At 37.7% G+C, this 19,695-nt stretch overlaps 1 protein-coding gene across 1 annotated transcript in view; it reads right to left on the bottom strand.

The window, feature by feature from the left end:
• The window catches only part of LOC124264112 (nuclear hormone receptor E75-like), a 38,598-nt gene that overhangs the window by 3,237 nt on the left and 15,666 nt on the right, over positions 1-19,695 (bottom strand). The window contains exons 2-5 of the mRNA XM_046698836.1: positions 11,396-11,464; positions 6,771-6,862; positions 5,558-5,702; positions 4,426-4,622 (exon numbers count right to left, since the gene is read on the bottom strand). Of these exons, the coding sequence (XP_046554792.1) occupies positions 4,426-4,622; positions 5,558-5,702; positions 6,771-6,862; positions 11,396-11,450 (489 nt within the window). The 5' untranslated portion in view covers positions 11,451-11,464. The remainder of the gene's footprint in view (positions 1-4,425; positions 4,623-5,557; positions 5,703-6,770; positions 6,863-11,395; positions 11,465-19,695) is intronic.

Raw genomic sequence — 19,695 nt, 5'->3', positions numbered from 1 at the left:
CTTGGTTGATACACGTCATCGTATCCCAATTGCTTAGATCTATGCTCATGCTGTTGATCACTGGATTGTCTGGTCCAGATTCGATTATGTACAGATCGCCGGAATATTGTTGAGTGCGGCGTAAAACTAAACTCACTCCGTCACTCAATTGTCACTTCTATTTATCTATTGTTTACTACCTACAAATAGTCCTTTGAAAATCGAGCGAAATAATTGCATTTTTTCAAAAAATAAAGTGATGAAGCAACTATTAGCTGTGATTTAGTTTTTCTGAGCGTTACAGAAATATTGAAAATCAGACAGATCGATGTCTATGATCATGATTATCCAGTCATCGATTAAAATTGTACAACTTAAAAAAAACTAATTTAAATAAAAAGAATTATTCCAACACCAGTTTATCATGCACGTGGTTGATAAAACACAGCTGGTTAAGTCAACATGTAGTTCTATACCCCGTAAATGTACTTATTTCCCCGAAGAATGTCACGATGATTAATGTAGACTTACGAAACCCAACAAATAGAACAATAAACACATGATCAATACACGCCTACAACAGTGTACTCGACATTCAAAGCTGACAGACATACTCCTGTAATACAAAAGACCTTTTTACAACATTATTCAACCTTAATGTCATGTGTAGTTCTTATGAAGACTTCCCACAGAAAACCGACCCTTCTCAAGGGATATGTTACCACCTACATCGTATTACAAATATAGCTTGACATATCGCCGCTCAGTGACAAAGTCGTACGGCTGGCGATTAGTGCAGAAGGTTCAATACGCGCTCGTAACACTTTAAGGAAACCTGTAGGTTTGAACAAATAGCTTGCTTTTTCACACAACGGTTACAAATACCGTTTATACAACAGTACATCATGGCAAAATAACAAAACATTTCCGCAACAATAAAGGGTAAACATCGGTTTAAGGCTGAAGAAAAGGAAACTATCATTTTATCAGTTTACTTATTTCCAAATCCTTGCCTCGAGAGCTGATTATTTCTTCTTCATAACTTTGCCCCCTTATATTACTGAACAGTTCTCATATCTCACTGTGTATCTTCAGTGAGTAAATTCATTTTTTAGAAATGAACATAACTGTGCCCCCCTTATGTCTTGAGTAGACATGCTTCGTATATTACTGAACAGTTCTCATATCTAGCGCTGTGTGTATCTTCAGTGAGTAAATTCATTTTTTAGAAATGAACATAACTGTGGCCCCTTATGTCTTGAGTAGACATGCTTCGTATATTACTGAATAGTTTACATATCTAGCGCTGTGTGTATCTTCAGTGAGTAAATTCATTTTTTAGAAATGAACATAACTGTGGCCCCTTATGTCTTGAGTAGACATGCTTCGTATATTACTGAATAGTTTACATATCTAGCGTTGTGTGTATCTTCAATGATTAAATTTATGTTTTTAGATTTTCCTTCATCTTGTTTCTTCTTCTAACGATCGTGTCCGTGTCGACCTGCGCCAATTAAAGCATCCCTCCCACATCAAACTCAAAAGTGATACATTTCAAAATGAAGCTTAACCCAGCCCACGTTTCCACACTTACGTCCACCCCAGCTATATATCAAACTGACACAATATTCTGCGACCAAGTACACTAAGTTCATACTTATACAAATGTCATTTTGTATAAATACATCCACGTAAACATGTGCCCACTAAGACACACTCGTGTTCGTGAATGTCGTAATACAATGATGAATTGATACCTCCTCGAATATGAAGATGGAAGAGTACTAAACTGATTGCTTCTGGATGTAACACATGACAATATTATCAAAAATGAGTCAAACCGGCTTCTACATGGATTTCAATGTTGCAGTGATTTCAATCATCTACAGGTATCTCTCCACCCTTAAAGTGCGTTATATTAAGTTCCTTGTGTTATGGCTGATGTGCATAGCCTTTTTACACGACACCCCCTGTATACTGACAAGGACATTTACATCTTCATGTTGACAAAGCTGACAATAAAACAAAGCATAACCTGGACATGCTGCCGGATTCCATTAAACTACGAGAAGCGACTACAGCACAGCAGAGATACTGCTGATTTCATACACACGTCAAGTATATCCATAGCTGACAATTCATCTGTCATCTACATCGAAGACAGTGTAACAAAGATGGCTGTTCAACCTCGTCTCATAGAGCAATTATATACGTATACACGCCATTCTACAATGACTTGAGCAAACACTTAATTGTGATTGGTTAATTAAGTCCAATAAGCGGTATATAATCACGTTATTTAGGTCCCATTTCCCTCTGCGCAATGGTACATATTTTACGGTGATGCACTATTTTCGTTTGCCCACAAACATGGCGGATACCAAACAATCGATACGACGATGGATTACGGATTTGCGAAGGAGTCAGTGAGATAAACACATTACTTGCGAAATCACAGAAACAGGTGATAATATATACAAAATACTTCATAAACATAGAAAAACATATTCAGTCGAACGAGGATGGATACAAAAATCAACAGTCCCAAAATTCGTACACCATGGACTCCTCGTCAGATCTCCAAATAACCCTTGACCTTTATCTCCAGAAATTTATCACGCATTGATTTCACAATACGCGCTGGGAGTTTCGATCTCGCATACACACAGCTGTCGAATAAGGCTTAAACTGAGCAAAATAATTTCCGTAATCACGAGAAATAATACGAGTTCATTGTACGATTCCTACCATGTAGTAAGAATGTCTTGATAATTCACTATATAACAGCGGTGACGGGTGTAAACGAGACGATACCCACCGTAAACAACTAGCAAGTGAGTGAACGTTGTTTAACGACATATTCAGCAAAATCCCAAATGGTGCACGGCGTGGAATCAAGCCATATTTGTGGTTGATATTAAGAGCACCGCCCCGCACTGTCTGGGCTCGATGACAAGATATCAAACCAGTCACCAAGTCCGACAAGCTGGGTATCACCGAAACCACTAAGAATGCATGCCAATTTAAACACAGGACAAACGTAACGCTCAGAAACATCTCACATATGACTCGGCCAAAGTTCATAAACAACCCAGTATCTGACTGGGTCAAAGTTCAGAAACAAGCCAGTATCTGACCTATGACTGGACAAAAGTTCAGAAACGAGGCCGGTATCTGACATATGACTTGACCAAAGTTCAGAAACAAGCCAGTATCTGACATATGACTGGACCAAAGTTCAGAAACAAGCCAGTATCTGACATATGACTGGACCAAAGTTCAGAAACAAGCCAGTATCTGACATATGACTCGGCCTACGTTCAGACACAACCCATCATCTGACATATGACTTGATCAAAGTTCAGAAACAAGCCAGTATCTGACATATGACTTGACCAAAGTTCAGAAACAAGCCAGTATCTGACATATGACTTGACCAAAGTTCAGAAACAAGCCAGTATCTGACATATGACTTGACCAAAGTTCAGACACAACCCAGCATCTGACATATGACTTGACAAAAGTTCAGAAACAAGCCAGTATCTGACATATGACTGGACCAAAGTTCAGAAACAAGCCAGTATCTGACATATGACTCGGCCTACGTTCAGACACAACCCAGTATCTGACATATGACTGGACATAAGTTCAGACACAAGCCAGTGTCTGACATATGACTCGGCCTACGTTCAGACACAACCTAGTATCTGACATATGACTAGGCCAAAGTTCAGACACAACCTAGTATCTGACATATGACTGGACATAAGTTCAGACACAAGCCAGTGTCTGACATATGACTAGGCCAAAGTTCAGACACAACCTAGCATCTGACATATGACCTAAACAAAGTTCAGACACAATCTAGTATCTGACTTTGCCAAAGTTCAGACACATCCCAGTATCTGACATATGACTTGACCAAAGTTCAGACACAACCCAGTATCTGACATATGACTCGGTCGAGAATTTCCATCAACTGGATAAATAACCTGTGGTAAATCTAGTCTTGCTTCTTTAGGGCTATAGCATGACTGGGTAGAAGGGAAAATAATATGGTTCAAGGACTGTGATAGAAAATCTGTTTGATTGGCATTTAGAAGTTGGTGACTAATAAGAAAGTAAGAATATTTATGGATAACAACTTTTATATTATATACTCTTGCTTGACAACGGTATAAGAATCCATACCGAAACGTCGCATCATATATAATAAAGAAGTTGTTATCCATAAATATTCTTACTTTCTTATGTGATAGAAAAGTCTCTGACATAAACATATTTTACGAAAAGAGTACTGAAAGTATTTTCACAAAATATAATAGATACGTACGCGGATATTTCCAACTTTTTAGTAGAAATCTAGATTGCTGCATATCATGACGGTACAAGGTCTGTTGTGTATGTATTTGTTTCAGACAGACAATATATTCAGGCTGTACTGACCTCAGCAGGGGCGGCTTCGCTAGAGACTCTGCTGAACTCCTTGGAGGCGGATTTGAAGGCGTCGTGTATACACAGAACCATCTGTTCGTTCTTCACCTGCTTGTCCACATCAACAGCGCCGCTCTGGTTTTGTGGAAGGACAAAGAAATTGGCGCTAGATGGTCGGTCCTTTTTCGGGCAGCGTCCTAACCGTACAGCTGAAAGGGGAGACAAACATAAAAACGTCATGCACGACCCACGTCACGGCAACGTCCTCCCTTTCATAAGTGTGTTAATACTACAACTACTGAAAGGCACGAGTCACATCTCGACACAACGGATAACTATGACTATGGAGATACCAAGTCTAGTCTACCAAGACCGGGGTTCGATTGCCAACATGGGTACAGTATGAGAAATCGATTTCTGGTGTCCCCCGCCGTGATATTGCTGGAATATTGCTAAAAGCGGCGTAAAACAATACTCACTCACTTATCTCTGACTATTGTGTTACGTATGCCAATGTGCCACAAGCTGCAACTCTAAATTACCTGCCGTATAAAATAACCCTTTAAGGTGAACAGATTTTATCCGGTAATCTTGATAGTTACTGTTGGCCGTAAGTAGAGGGAGAAATTGGAAATCCCGGATTAACGAGTATATGACATATATGGCATATTTTATATGGTTTACAATTAGTCAGTGAAAAATTATTGCTTAATCCTGTATAAAAATTCTTGCATCTATTCGCGATGAGGAATTAGAAAGAAAGTTGGAGGCTTTTAGAAGCCGAAGAAGAAAACACTTCGGGTAAAAAATCGATTTGCTATTCCGCAAAACTAAGCCTAATTACTCATTAATCATCCTCTTTCATTAAGTCCTAGTCTGAATCGAGAAACAGAATAAGTACTAAAAGAGTCCACGAAGACTGGGCAAGTCTAGACTGCCTCTGCTCCAGGAGTTTCAGAATTATACTGGACTCCTCTCGACCTTGTATTTTCTTCGATATAAATAGTCAGTAGTCATAAATAGGAGTGAACTATTTCTAGGACAAAATGCAATGTAGTTGATCCCTCCGAGACACAAGAGTTGCTATGGCTCAGTACCCCACAGACATAATCTGACAGCAACACATCAGTTAGGCAATACTCACACTCATGTGACATGCCCACAGTTAGGCATTTCTGTAAACGACAGAACTGACACCTGTTCCTGCTGATTCTCATGATGAGGCACCCCTTGGGATTATCACACGGTTTGTAGGTGATGTTCTGTCGGATTGTCCGTCGGAAAAAACCCTGGAAATTGAAATGTGAAGATATTGATGTTTGCAATATATTCAGTGGGATTTGGACCCGAGCAGGTGATAATGTCCTGCCCAGTATCTTGTTATCTGTCGTCTTACGGCTCTAACATAGACATCGATAGATACATAAATATCATATAAATACAATATACATTAATCATTGTAATCGTCAAGATAAAGAACAAATGAACTTTTTGAACTGAATCATAGATGTTGAGGGGAAGGTTCCTTGAATCGCATTATTTCAAAACAAATACAAAAACAAATCACATGTTTTGTAAATCATTTTTGAATAATGCATTTTTTATGATGGATTCGGTATTTTAAAAGGAAAATTAGGAAAAATGTTTATTCATTCTTCGTGTCTTTTAATTGCGATTTGCTTGCAATTCTTGTACCCAAAATGTAAGAACCAGAATTAGTACATTTTCATTCCTCATATCCAACCCTAACTTCCTCTTCCTCTGCTGATTTCAGACCGCCTCCGTGGTGTAGTGGTTAGAGCGTCCGCCCGAGAGCGGAAGGTCGCGGGTTCGATCCCCGACCACGTCATACCAAAAGACGTTAAAATATGGTACTTGTTGGTCCCTGCCTGGCGCTCGGCATTAATGGGTACAACAAGGACCGGTCGGTTTGGAGTCAGTATAATGTGTCTGAGTGGGGTATTCATGCTTCACTGCGGTATGGTCTCTCAGTGGGCTAGCACTATAAAACCAGTTTACGTCTGGGCAATTACAAGCAGCCGCACATACACATACACACGCATGCACGTGTGCATAGGAGCGAAATATTCTCAAGCACGACGTTAAACCCAATTTCACCTCATCTCACCTCACCTCATTTGCACCCGTCATATTAATATGATTAAATAACTTCCTCTCCCGGATTTATTTTGATTCCCATACATCGACACTCGGCGTATTACTCTGCCTCTGCATTACTCTGCCTTTCCACATCTGCTGATTTCAAAAATATTTTAAAATACTTTACATTGCACTTTCATATAAATTTACTTCAATAGCATATCCTTCAGAATGAATGTACTGTAATGTACCCCTACCTTGCATCCCTCGCACGAGAAGACCCCATAGTGGAAGCCAGATGCCTTATCCCCACACACTTTACACAGAATGTGTCCACCGGGGGGTGCGCCTGCAATAGAGGAGGAAGACATTGGAAAATTGTTACGTAAACACAAACGGACAAAAATAAACAAGAACAAATTATGGGTCGAATATACCCCGCGTCATTATTGAAGGGTCCTGCGTATGTGTGGTGGAGTGGTAGCCATGTGGATAAAGCATTAGCTCGTCACGCCGAAGACCCGGGTTCGATTCCCCACATGGGTACAATGTGTGAGGCGGCGTAAAACTAAACTCACTTACACATGAACATATGTCAACAAGCGTCAGTTGGTCCGAGTATGATGACAATGTGATTAAAACTCGAAGTAGATGTTATTGTTGCCCATGTCACACTGACTGGGTGCGTTTATGAAACTGAAAAGTTAACGACTAAAGCAATGACAAGATTGAAAGTAATGAAAAACACCGGAAGTTAACCCATGGTTTCGCGCATGCACGTGCAGTACATGGCAAGTAATAGTTGATGTGGGTATACATTTTTTCATTCCTGGAGGAACTAAACTGCATTCTTGGAGAATAAAAATATGATGAGCCTTCAATACTGTTATCTCTTTTTATCTCTATGACTCAAGAAGAATGTTTTATCTATGTGAACCTTCAAGAATGCCGTTAGTAGGTCCCCAGTGCACAGATTTAACCTTGAAACTGAAGCAGCTTTCAGATCAGCCATTTTCACAAGTCAAGGCAAGCCAGCTGTAGCAACGTTCAATCTGATGAGTACCATGTATAACATCGGTTCAGACGGACCTTCAGTGGCAACTGTCAAGTTATTGCCTTTATCTGAGGAACTCGCACTCGCTTGAGACCATCAGTAAGGTTTAGTTTGATGGATGTCACGTATTGTGTGTGTGTTCATGGACAAAGTGGTACATTGAACCAGGGAAGAAGATTCTATAACACACTGCCTGTTCAACTTCTTCAGACGTGTGTAAATATCCATTATAAGCCATAAACAGCAGTCTCGTAATTTGTTTTTACTTACAACATGTCACGTACTCTAAGACTATTTGAAATTTTCCAATCATTAGTATTACACGTTGACCATAGGTCTTAATTTACAGTAATAAGATAGATATTCCAGGATATTCATGATGCCGAGGTATCCAAGGTATCAGTTTCTATTGGTTCCATCAACCATTTTAACCCGCCCAGATTGCTAAAAGCAGCATGATACCATACTCACTCACTAGCAATAAGCAACATTCACACTCTTTTAGAAACTGTAATCATTGTAGTAAGCGGCGTTATCTAATGACCTTGACCTTTCACCTATGACATAAAACTACTGACTTCCTTATCATTCTTCAACACTGACAACTATCTTGGTTATAAGATTCTCAGCAGTACCTTTTCAATTAAGCACATGTGCTTTGTTTTGTTTGTTTGTGTTTTATGCCGCACTCAGCATTATTCCAGCTATATGGCGGCGGTCCGTAAACAATCATGTCTGGACCAGACAATCCAGTGATCAACACCATGTATATCGATCTAAGCAAATTGGGATACGATGACATGTATCAACCATGTGATCAGCGAGCCTGACCATCCGATCCCGTTAGTCTCCTCTTACGACAAGCATGTGCTGCTGAATACCAATTCTATCACGTATCTTCGCGGGTATAACGAAAGTGTAGTTTTCTTTGACAACTTATAGGGATTAAAGAACGCCTACATCTTATTAGAGTCAGAGTTTTAGAACATCTGATTCAATAGATTCTGAGAATAAGTATTTTTTGCAACATTGTTACTAAACTGAATGTTGGAAATGGTACCTCATATGCAAACTTGAATATATTGATGCCTGTCTGTCTCAGATGATCCAGCTATGGCTTATGAGACTAAACTGTTTCAACTTTTAAAAAAAATGATTCTAGGTTGTTTTACATCTCAGTCAGATAGAGTGGTAGTTCCAGTGCAGACTGAATGCATGGTAATAGTGCAAAGGTTGCACCATGGTCACCAAACAATTAAACTACTAATAGTGCACCAGCGCTGTAGTTCACCTGGTTGTGCAACCACACAGCCATTGAATATATGTTGCTGATAGCATTGATATCTAATAATTATCTGAAACATTAATGCGAACTCATAAATAAATATGAAGTATTTCCCTCGATCAAACAATACTTACATTAACCATTTATATCAGGTTTCATTTTCCTAAGGTAACATATGTTTTGTGGACTGTAGGACACTTAAACCATGCAACAGAGACAAACATTATGGAGAGTTTGGCCAACAAACACAGGTAACTCAACCCCGTGGCTAGAGTTACTTTGTTATCTTGATACATGGTTAACAAATAACAAGAAACGCAACTGGAATATAGAAACATTTAGTAAAACGTCTATCACTTCACCATGGCTGGACGTTGGTCTGACACCGTACCGCATTGGTACTTTACCACTATCACCTTCGAATAGACTGACTGACTGACTGAGTTTTGGTTTTACGCCGCTTTTAGCAATATTCCAGCAATATCAAGGCGGGGGACACCACAAATGGGCTTCACTCATTGTACCCATGTTGGGATTCGAACCCGGGTCTTCGGTGTGACGAGCCAACGCTTTAACCACTAGACTACCCCACCGCCCCCCTTCGAATAGAACCGACAAAACCCTTTCCACGGCCATAAGAAATCTATGCTAAAAGCAGAATCTACTGTACAATTCTGATGATTTCATGAATATATATGTGTTTGTTTGATGCCTCATTCAGTAGTATTACAACTGTTTGACGCAGTCTGTAAACAATCGAGTCTGGACCAGACAATCCAGTGATTGACACAGACATACGATGACCTAGCATGTGTTTCTGAACCACTATCATATAGTGATGATACCAAAAATATTTTATTCAGATTTGGATTTGGATATGCATGGATTTCCCAAGATGTTGGAGACAAAAATATCTTCTTATCAATGTTCAAGCGGAGACTATTTGACAATCTACAACAAACCTGGAGTATATATGTGAATAAACCTATCTGACTCTTATTCATATAAACAATATAAATCCCTACTGACTGTTGAATACTATCTGAACTCATCACTTCCATCTCGCTTAAAAAGGATCTTATCACGCTTCAGATGCAGTAACTTTAGACTAGCTGTCAACACTGGAAGACATCAAGCTACACCATATGAAGAAAGACTCTGTCCTCTCTGTTTATCCCAAAAACCAAAAAAGTATTTTATTGAAAATGAATATCATGTACTTCTAATCTGTGAAGCTTATAGTTTTTTCCGTAATACACTTATTGGTAAATACATCAATACTACCTCTCAACATAACTTTATTTCTATAATCGCTTCTCATAATTATGATATTTTGCATAACACTTCAATCTTTTTATTTAAAGCACAACAAATAAGGCAAAGTAATATATAATATATTCATATCATGCATTTGTACTATTTTATGCTATGGAATGTATGTAAATATGTATTATGCGCAGGGATATTTTGTAACCCTATATTGTCTGTATTTTGGGCCAAAGGCCGTATGCTGAATAAATCTGTCTGTCTGTCTGATACCACGGTGAGCGTGAGCCTATCCTGCAACACCGGGGGCACCAGGCATGACCATATGGAAAGACAAGTCAACTGATCACCTTAACAAATTCGAGAACGTATGGTACATGTCAAATTATGGAACTGTATCGGACGTCATTTTTATCTCTGACGAACATATATAACCGACATTGTGGAATGGCATATGTGTGTCGTGTTTGCCACAGAGTGTAGATCACATTTAATCTGGCATCGACAAAGTTTCCGTCATTTGATGTCTTGGACGAAAGGACGATGACAAGTACCTTTCTCTGTCTCTAACAAAGTTCTTTTTATTGTTGCAGTTATGGGACATGTTCATTCGACTAAAACTAAACTATTCGTCCTATGTGTTACAAGTTTGGACTTCATGATGATGGAGTAGAGAACTAAAATTTCACAAACGCTAAACTATTTGTCTTTGGAGGTCTTGTGAAAACCTGTGACCCCAAATGAATGCTTCTAGGACATGTCCCTAATTACCTACGCCAGTCTAGACTAATGCTCAGTCTCTGAATATATATAATTTCAATTGTAACAAGTAAACCCATATAAATTGAAAAGGAGCCCCAGGGAGACCAGAGATCCTTGAACCTGGAGGAAATCTATCTTTGCTTCATTTAGGGCTTTAGCATTGAAGGTAGGGTTAGGCTGTAGGGAAAATGATATGATTCAGGGACTGTGAGACAGACTATTGCCAGTGATAATGGGTGACTTAATGGATCGGATGGTCAGTTTAGGAGATATTGTTGATTGTATGTCATCAGTCCTGCTGACACCCAGACACGTGATCACGATGAATCTGGGATTCTAGCCAGCTAGTTTCCTGACAGGTCACACGCCTGACGATACATGAGGGACGCACTCGTGACATACCTCAACGTTGTGCAACACCCAAGACGACTGGACGATCCGCGCCCCATCGCTATACGGAATTAACTGAACATACAAAATCAATAATAACGCACTTTCTTTGAACAATAACTCACCATGCTTTGTTGAACTGCGTTTTGCAACCATCTGTCGTGAAATACTGATGACCATTTTGTTTGAGTTATCTGAAATAAATGAAGAGACAATATCCATTATTTACATAATTAAAATCATTCCAAATAACAAGATATAATTGAACAAAATTAGTCACATTTAAAAAGAAATTGAAAATATAATTAAAATGGAAAAAATTCAAATTACCCTTTTCAATTTCAACATATACATTTAACAAAGAACGGGCAAAATTAAATGGGAAAATTGAAATCGAATCCTATCAACAATTTTGATCAACCAAGCAGAACTTTGTTCTATTGGTTGTACAAACAGAAAGTATGAATATTATATAGATATTTGTGATAATACCACAAAGCGGGTATAGAGCCACCATTAGCTATTCGTCTACCGTAATTCTCAACACAGCGTATATATTTTGTTTTTGGAGGGGTTTTTTCAAACTTGTTCATTTAATACAAGAAATTCTGCACAGAAGGTAACAACGACAATTAGCATATGTCACTTAACTGCTGCTATTCACATAAAAGGCTTGGTACTATTGAAGAGATATTTTATGGTTTTTTTAATTATGTTCGTCCTTCGAAACTGTTCTTCTTGGGTACATACGGCAACGTGAAGCATTGGATTACATGTGATAATAATAACACGTATGACCTTTGGTACTGGCAGCCAATCATATGTCAATTTGTTACATATAAACCACAAAACATTTTCCACATCAATAAGAAGCTTTTAGCAGAGTCTATTGCACAATTCAGACTATATCATAAGCATGTGTCTGTTTAACGTCTAACTCAGCAATATAATAACTTAACTGTGTGACACCAGTCTGTACGGGTAAATAATCGAGTATGGACCATACAATCCAGTGATCATGTGATACGATGAGTCTTGTTTATTAATCACTATATAAAACAACTTAAACTCCCAAGTTTAACAATCCATTATGGAGTGAGGTTTTAGCTATATGGAGTAACTATTACAACATATAGTTAATATTAATCAAGTAGAAGATATACTGACTGAACCTTTGCAGATGAATCACCAGTGTAGAAATAATTTAGTAATCTTTATATTGAATATTGGTTCAATGGAGGTATTCACTCAGTAGGAGACAAAGTGGAAATATTTGATCACTGTATTGCAGTCTTAATGTAGTTGCCTCGTCTTTTATCAGTACGCATAGTACACAACTTCTATCAGTTTTGATGTTCATACATGCTTATTTCACGCTTCAGTACAGTATCCAACGAACAATGTATTGCTGATATATAAATTACATAAAATTGTTATTAATACATCATATAAATATTTGTACACACCCAATCTGAATGTACACCTACTGAATTGAAATGAATAAAAAAAAACCCAAAACTCTCCAAATAAGAGGACTACTTTCAGTTAGTCCTCTCAATGCCGCTGTCGAACCCTTTCGACACGAGTGCAGCATAATAACAACCCCAAACAAAACTTGCAATAACTATTGACCAAGTATGAGTGTGTGAGTGAGTGAGTGAGTGAGTTGAGTTTTAACGCCGCACTCACCAATATTCCAGCTATATGGCGGCGGTCTGTAAATAATCGAATCTGGACCAGACACTCCAGTGATCAACAGCATGAGCATCGATCTGCGCAATTGGGAACCGATGACATGTGTAAACCAAGTCAGCGAGCCTGACCACCCGATCCCATTAGTCCCAATGACCAAGTCATTTGAAATATTTATGAAATGTATGAATGCTCGGCTTTCTGAATATATAAAATTAAAGTAGTTTATGTTTACTGAAACGAAAGCCCGCGAATTAAACATGTATTCGCCAAATTTCTCGGCACAAACAACGGCCATTGTTGACTTCAGGCACTTCACGTCGGGTCGTATTCTGTCAAATATTTTATTCTTAATGAAATCATTTTTTACAATCTGATCAATATTTTGTTCTTTGGTGAAAAGAAAACACTGAATATTCTCACAGTCTAAAATGAACGACTTTCGGTTTAAATAGTTATAAACATCACCCATTGGATGAATAGGAACGATCATGACAATGACGGTAAACAAACAACTCCACATAGTGATACAGAAAAACTATTGCCGTCCTTTTAAGATATCCAACTATTTTCGCTGGAAATAATTACATGGTCCGATTGCGTAGCTGTTAATGTCTGTTAATGTAAAAATATTATCATATTTATCGAGTTGATAATGATTTTGTTTGATAAACCTTCCGACATTTACATTTACATTGTTGACAATCGTAGGTGACACGTGAGGGCGTGGCCTAACTCGTACTTATATTAAGTGACAATCCTAATAAAAACGATTCAATACGTAAATAATGCAGATCATGAAAAATAATCACAATATCAGTAATCGTATCCACCCTTGATGAAACTGGTAGTACGTTCGACACATGGAGGTAAAATATGCACGAGTTGATCAACTTCCAGTGATACATTTTCTAAATTCAAATTCCCGTGAAATGCAAAATAAATAAATATATATTTAGCAGGAGGTGCAACCTGTTTTTGTCTGGGGCATCAAAGTCATCATCTAAGATGGCACCAGGGGCAAATAGGTTTCGCTCCTCTAAATCGAGCCCTGCAATAAATGATTTTTTGTTGTCCTGTTTGAAGTGAATTTGGATAATTCTTATTTCCATATGTATGTGGCAACGACACCTACAGATCTACAGAGATAGATTCCAACAGTCTGTACACGTGATCATTTGTGATAAAACAAGGACTATATATTATTGATAACAATTAACACAGCTGTAAGCAGCTGTGAAACATTTAGCATTGACAAATCTATCATCATTATTATCTTTAACCGATGTCTGTAAACATTACTGCGTCGGATAAAGTGAAAAAACAAAACAGAAGTTATCATCAACCCATCTCATAATTATATGTTTCTTATCTACATAATCAGTGTAGAATCAAGTGATGACCCTAATAATAACAAAAGGTCAAATAAAAGATACTGAGAAACTTGCATGTGGAATGTTTATCTGCTACTACTTCCGGGTCACGGGAGCATACAAGGTCAAACAGGTTCTGTGATATCCCAATTATATGGTAAAAACACAATGTGTTTTTTTGTGAGCAATGATTAATCATACGAAATAGACATTTGCGTTAAATTTACTGTCAATATTCAATGACGACAGCTTTTTAGCAAACAACCTCTGTCTGAGACATGACATCCGGTGACCTTTGCACTTTCTAGAAAACAGAAGTCAGATTTCGCTATCTTATATTTCGTTTTTCTCTAGTCATATTTAACTGAAAATGATAAATGAAATCCTTGTACAATGAGAAGTTCGTAAACTTTCGCCTGGGTTTATACATGAAAGTAAACTTTGTTCTTTTTAAAATGGCAGACACTTGTGTAGAGGTTGGACATAGCGCCATGTTTGTGTTTCGTACGTCGTGTCCCGGAATGCAACACCGGTTTTTAAGTCGGTTTGTGTCGAAAATATACCACAGCACTTGGAATTAGAACTGGCGAATATTCATAAATCATGTAGTATATTCTGTAATTTTCGTGACATGACACCTTGGAATAAACCTAATAGTGTCATTTGAATAAAATACGTGATGACATCGAAAATACGATTTGTTTACGACGAACGTTTTCGAATATTATTTTTCAGAAATTTGCTGTCACGCTATTATTTTCCGATACAAATATACAGTTAAATATGAGATCTCGGAGATAAGACTATTGAAATCGGTTTGCGCTAATTCAATAATTTATACAAGCTTCTAATATGAAACTCATTCCACTGTCAATCAAGTAATTCCGGTAAACTCAAGAACTTACATTTTTTATATTTACTTTGGCTTTAACCCCTGTATGTTTGAAACAGCAGGATACTTTTGGATAATAATGTTCATTTTTCTGTCTAGTATGAATGTTCAAAAGATTGATTCAGTTGTGCCTTATTTAATGCCACGCCAACTGTTTGAATTCAGCCATCCTCATTACAACGCCTTATGCTGACATTATTTCAGCAGGCTGAAGGCTGAGACAAACAGCGTTTGATTAATGCACCCATAAATGGTAAAGTTCAAAATTTAAAACTTCTGCTCCGCATTGCTGAACCCTGAACAAGGCTTATCCTTATATACCTCCCACCAAAAGTTTAGACTCACTGAAAACACTACTATATGTTAAACTTATGTACATATGGTTACAGACCGCCTCCGTGGTGTATTGGTTAGAGCGTCCGCCCGGAGAGCGGAAGGTCGTGGGTTCGATCCCCGACCGCGTCATACCTCCCAGTCCCTGCCTGGCGCTCGGCATTAATGGGTTGGTCAGTATAATGTGTCAGAGTCATGCTTCACTGCGGCAATCTCAGTAGGCTAGCACTATAAAACCAGCTATCTGGGTTAGTACAGCAGCCGCACATATGTCGTCATATGAGCAAATATTCTCAAGGACGTAAAACCCAATTTCACCTCACCTCACCTCACATATGGTTACATCGAAGATTGATTTCTCCACTAACTTGGGGGAACCAACTGCAAACCTTAAGCAGATGAATTGCAAGAGTATCATGCATCACATTGCTGAAAAGCATGTGCAAATATCAGGCATGTGAACAGCTACGATTTGGTGTAAAGTTTTGTAAGAAGTCGCCAATGACAATAATATTTTTAACTGTACGAATTTGTTTCATGTGTAAACGGTATGAATATTTTGCAAAATTTGTTTAGAACTCTTACAGTTGCCTGAAGAAAGTGGCTACAATTACACTAGTGAGTCTAAACTTTTGATTGGAAGTATTTATCAACAAAGCTGATAAAGAGCCCTTGACGAAAATGCCCTTACATTTATATATGCATGCATGCAAAAGGTAAAATCATAAACAGCAGTTGGGAGAAAATATTCTGAAGTCAATATTGACCAAGTTAATAAACATGACTGAGTGAGTTTAGTTTGATAATCCTGCAATATGGCGCCGGTTTGTAAATAATCGATTCTGGACCAGACATTCCAGTGATCAACAGCATGAGCATCGATCTACGCAATTGGGATACGATGACATGTGTCAACCACGTCAGGAAGCCTGGCCAACGATCTGATGTTCATTTCCAGCGAGCACGTGTGTAAGCCCGTGTCATTTCAAGATGAGCATAATTTTAAGCACTTCTTAATTTAAGCACATTACGTAGTTTGTGATAGCAAACAAAAGTCGAACTTGTTAAACCTATAAACCTAAACATTGAGAGAAACATCAGTAAAATAAATTAGGCATTGTGTTGTTTAAGCCTGATAATATTATCTCATGGAACAATACCGCTCTGGTTTATTTACAGGAACAGAAACCCTTTTCCGTATGACAGATGCCAAGTCCAGCATACCTTTACACGACCACTATCAAACAGAGATGAACCATGGGGTTCCCAAAAAGGTGACAGCATCGTACACAATACATGATATTCTCAGATCCACATGCAAAGGCATGCCAAGAGGTCGCCTAAAACATGAGAATATTCGTTAACAGCATTAATGTGGAATGGCACAATAAATGGCATCGCCTTTGTCACGGATGCGCCAAACTTGGAAATACCCGTCTTATGTCTTCCGAAACAAAATCGACTTCTTTCCTGAGTCGTTGAATGTGGTAAGGTCGATGTCATAACTATTGAGTCAGTGTTGTATGACGTATTTGAACCTGATCGATTGTAATAAACTTGTGACATTTAAACACCAAGGTTGGTGAACGCGTGATTACTTTCCGTACTAAGTCAGATATCACCAACCTACCAAGGTACAATATCATGGGTTATCACTTCAAGTACTGACATGAGGGATCAAGCACAAACTGTATGGGTAAAATGTCCAGATGCTAGAACGACATGCCACATCTATTTCACGAGTTTGTCCATAGTGACAATACTTCCCAGACAAATGCTTGAAAGAAATAAAGTCGGCGGCGGGTGGGTTGATTTGGGGCTAAAATTTTGTATGGTGACTCGATATGATTAAGCTACTAGTGCAAAACCAGAGGGGTTTTGTTTCAAAGAAAAAGCCTTATGAGCCAAAATATTTTCGTTATAAAAATACCTTACAACAATGTCATTTTTGTGGTGGATAATGTTATGATGAAGCTATTAATGCAAAACCAGAGAGGCTTTTTTTCAAAAACCCCAAACCCATAAGAGCCTAAACACTTTTGATATAAAAAGACCTTAAAACAATGCCATGTTTGTGGTGGATAATGTTTTTCACCATTCTAAACGATAAATACTCTCCAGGCCATTTTCGTAGACAATTTGTTATTTTGGAAAACATCCAAGGCAATTTGATTAAACCATAGTTTAAGCGAAGAAGGGCAGAATGACAGTGACTAACGTGATAACAGAGTAATTGTACATCCAAATAACGGACAAGTTCACAACGAAGCTGAGTTACACAACCAAAGGTTGTTCCGTACAACTGAACACATAAAACGACGTGACACTGTGTGAGTGTATCTGATAGTAGAGTGTGTGAATGTATCAGTAGATGAAGTGAACCCTCTTTGTTAACTTTGTGGAGATATCTCAACTTCATTTACATTTATTGGAGTCAATTTGATTTGAAAAGTACTTATGTTAGATGATGATCCCTAGACACTGAGCTCACAAAAGGACGTGACACTGTGGATGTAATTGTGGGAACATACCAATAGATAAAGTCAACCTTCTTTGTAAACTTAGTGGGAACATCTCAACTTCATTTACGTTTATTGAAGTCAATTAGTTTTGAAAGTATTTATGTTAGATGAAGATCCGTAGAAACCGAACACACACTATGGGTGTAACTGCGAGAACATACCAATAGATAAAGTCAACTTTCTTTGTTGACTAAGTGGATATACCTTAAGTTACAATTGTTAGAGTCAACTCGCGTTATAAAGTACCGTGTTCCATTACATCTTTGAAGTTGTGCAGTTTATATTTGTTTAATGTTTTCTTATCTACCTTATAGTGCATGGTTTGTATGTACCAAAGGGCTCACGCGGGGTCAAACACCTATATGTCACAGCTGGCAGGATTGGGCAAGTTAATGTGACATTTCGGTCGTCCTCATTGTTAACCTCAACTAAGATCAAGGTCCCAGTCTCACCTTGTCCACAAAAAAGAGCATAATTAACATATATACCAATCACACAGTATGAGTCGCGCTTACTAGTATTTCATTTCATAATAAAGAGAATAATTCATATATCAGTATGTGTCGCGCTTACTAGTATTTCATTTCATAATAAAGAGCATAATTATCATATATCAGTATGAGTCGCGCTTACTAGTATTTCATCTCATAATAAAGAGCATAATTATCATATATCAGTATGAGTCGCGCTTACTAGTATTTCATTTCATAATAAAGAGTATAATTCACATATCAGTATGTGTCGCGCTTACTAGTATTTCATTTCATAATAAAGAGTATAATTCATATATCAGTATGTGTCGCGCTTACTAGTATTTCATTTCATAATAAAGAGCATAATTATCATATATCAGTATGAGTCGCGCTTACTAGTATTTCATTTCATAATAAAGAGCATAATTACCATATATCAGTATGTGTCGCGCTTAGCAGTATTTCATTTCATAATAAAGAGTATAATTCACATATCAGTATGTGTCGCGCTTACTAGTATTTCATTTCATAATAAAGAGCATAATTCATATATCAGTATGTGTCGCGCTTACTAGTATTTCATTTCATAATAAAGAGCATAATTCATATATCAGTATGTGTCGCGCTTACTAGTATTTCATTTCATAATAAAGAGTATAATTCATATATCAGTATGTGTCGCGCTTACTAGTATTTCATTTCATAATAAAGAGCATAATTCATATATCAGTATGTGTCGCGCTTACTAGTATTTCATTTCATAATAAAGAGCATAATTCATATATCAGTATGTGTCGCGCTTACTAGTATTTCATTTCATAATAAAGAGCATAATTCATATATCAGTATGTGTCGCGCTTACTAGTATTTCATTTCATAATAAAGAGTATAATTCATATATCAGTATGTGTCGCGCTTACTAGTATTTCATTTCATAATAAAGAGCATAATTCATATATCAGTATGTGTCGCGCTTACTAGTATTTCATTTCATAATAAAGAGCATAATTCATATATCAGTATGTGTCGCGCTTACTAGTATTTCATTTAAGAAATAAAGTTCGCTCTACCCCAATGTGTTTTGTAATAAGGTATAGTTTTGCCCTGAACTATTATAATTAAAGCACGAGGACGGTAGTC

The sequence above is a fragment of the Haliotis rubra genome, unplaced genomic scaffold, assembly GCF_003918875.1.
Source record: "Haliotis rubra isolate DU_JTF1 unplaced genomic scaffold, ASM391887v1 Scf91, whole genome shotgun sequence".
Lineage (NCBI taxonomy): Eukaryota > Metazoa > Mollusca > Gastropoda > Lepetellida > Haliotidae > Haliotis > Haliotis rubra.
This window is presented reverse-complemented; position numbering and strand designations above follow the sequence as displayed.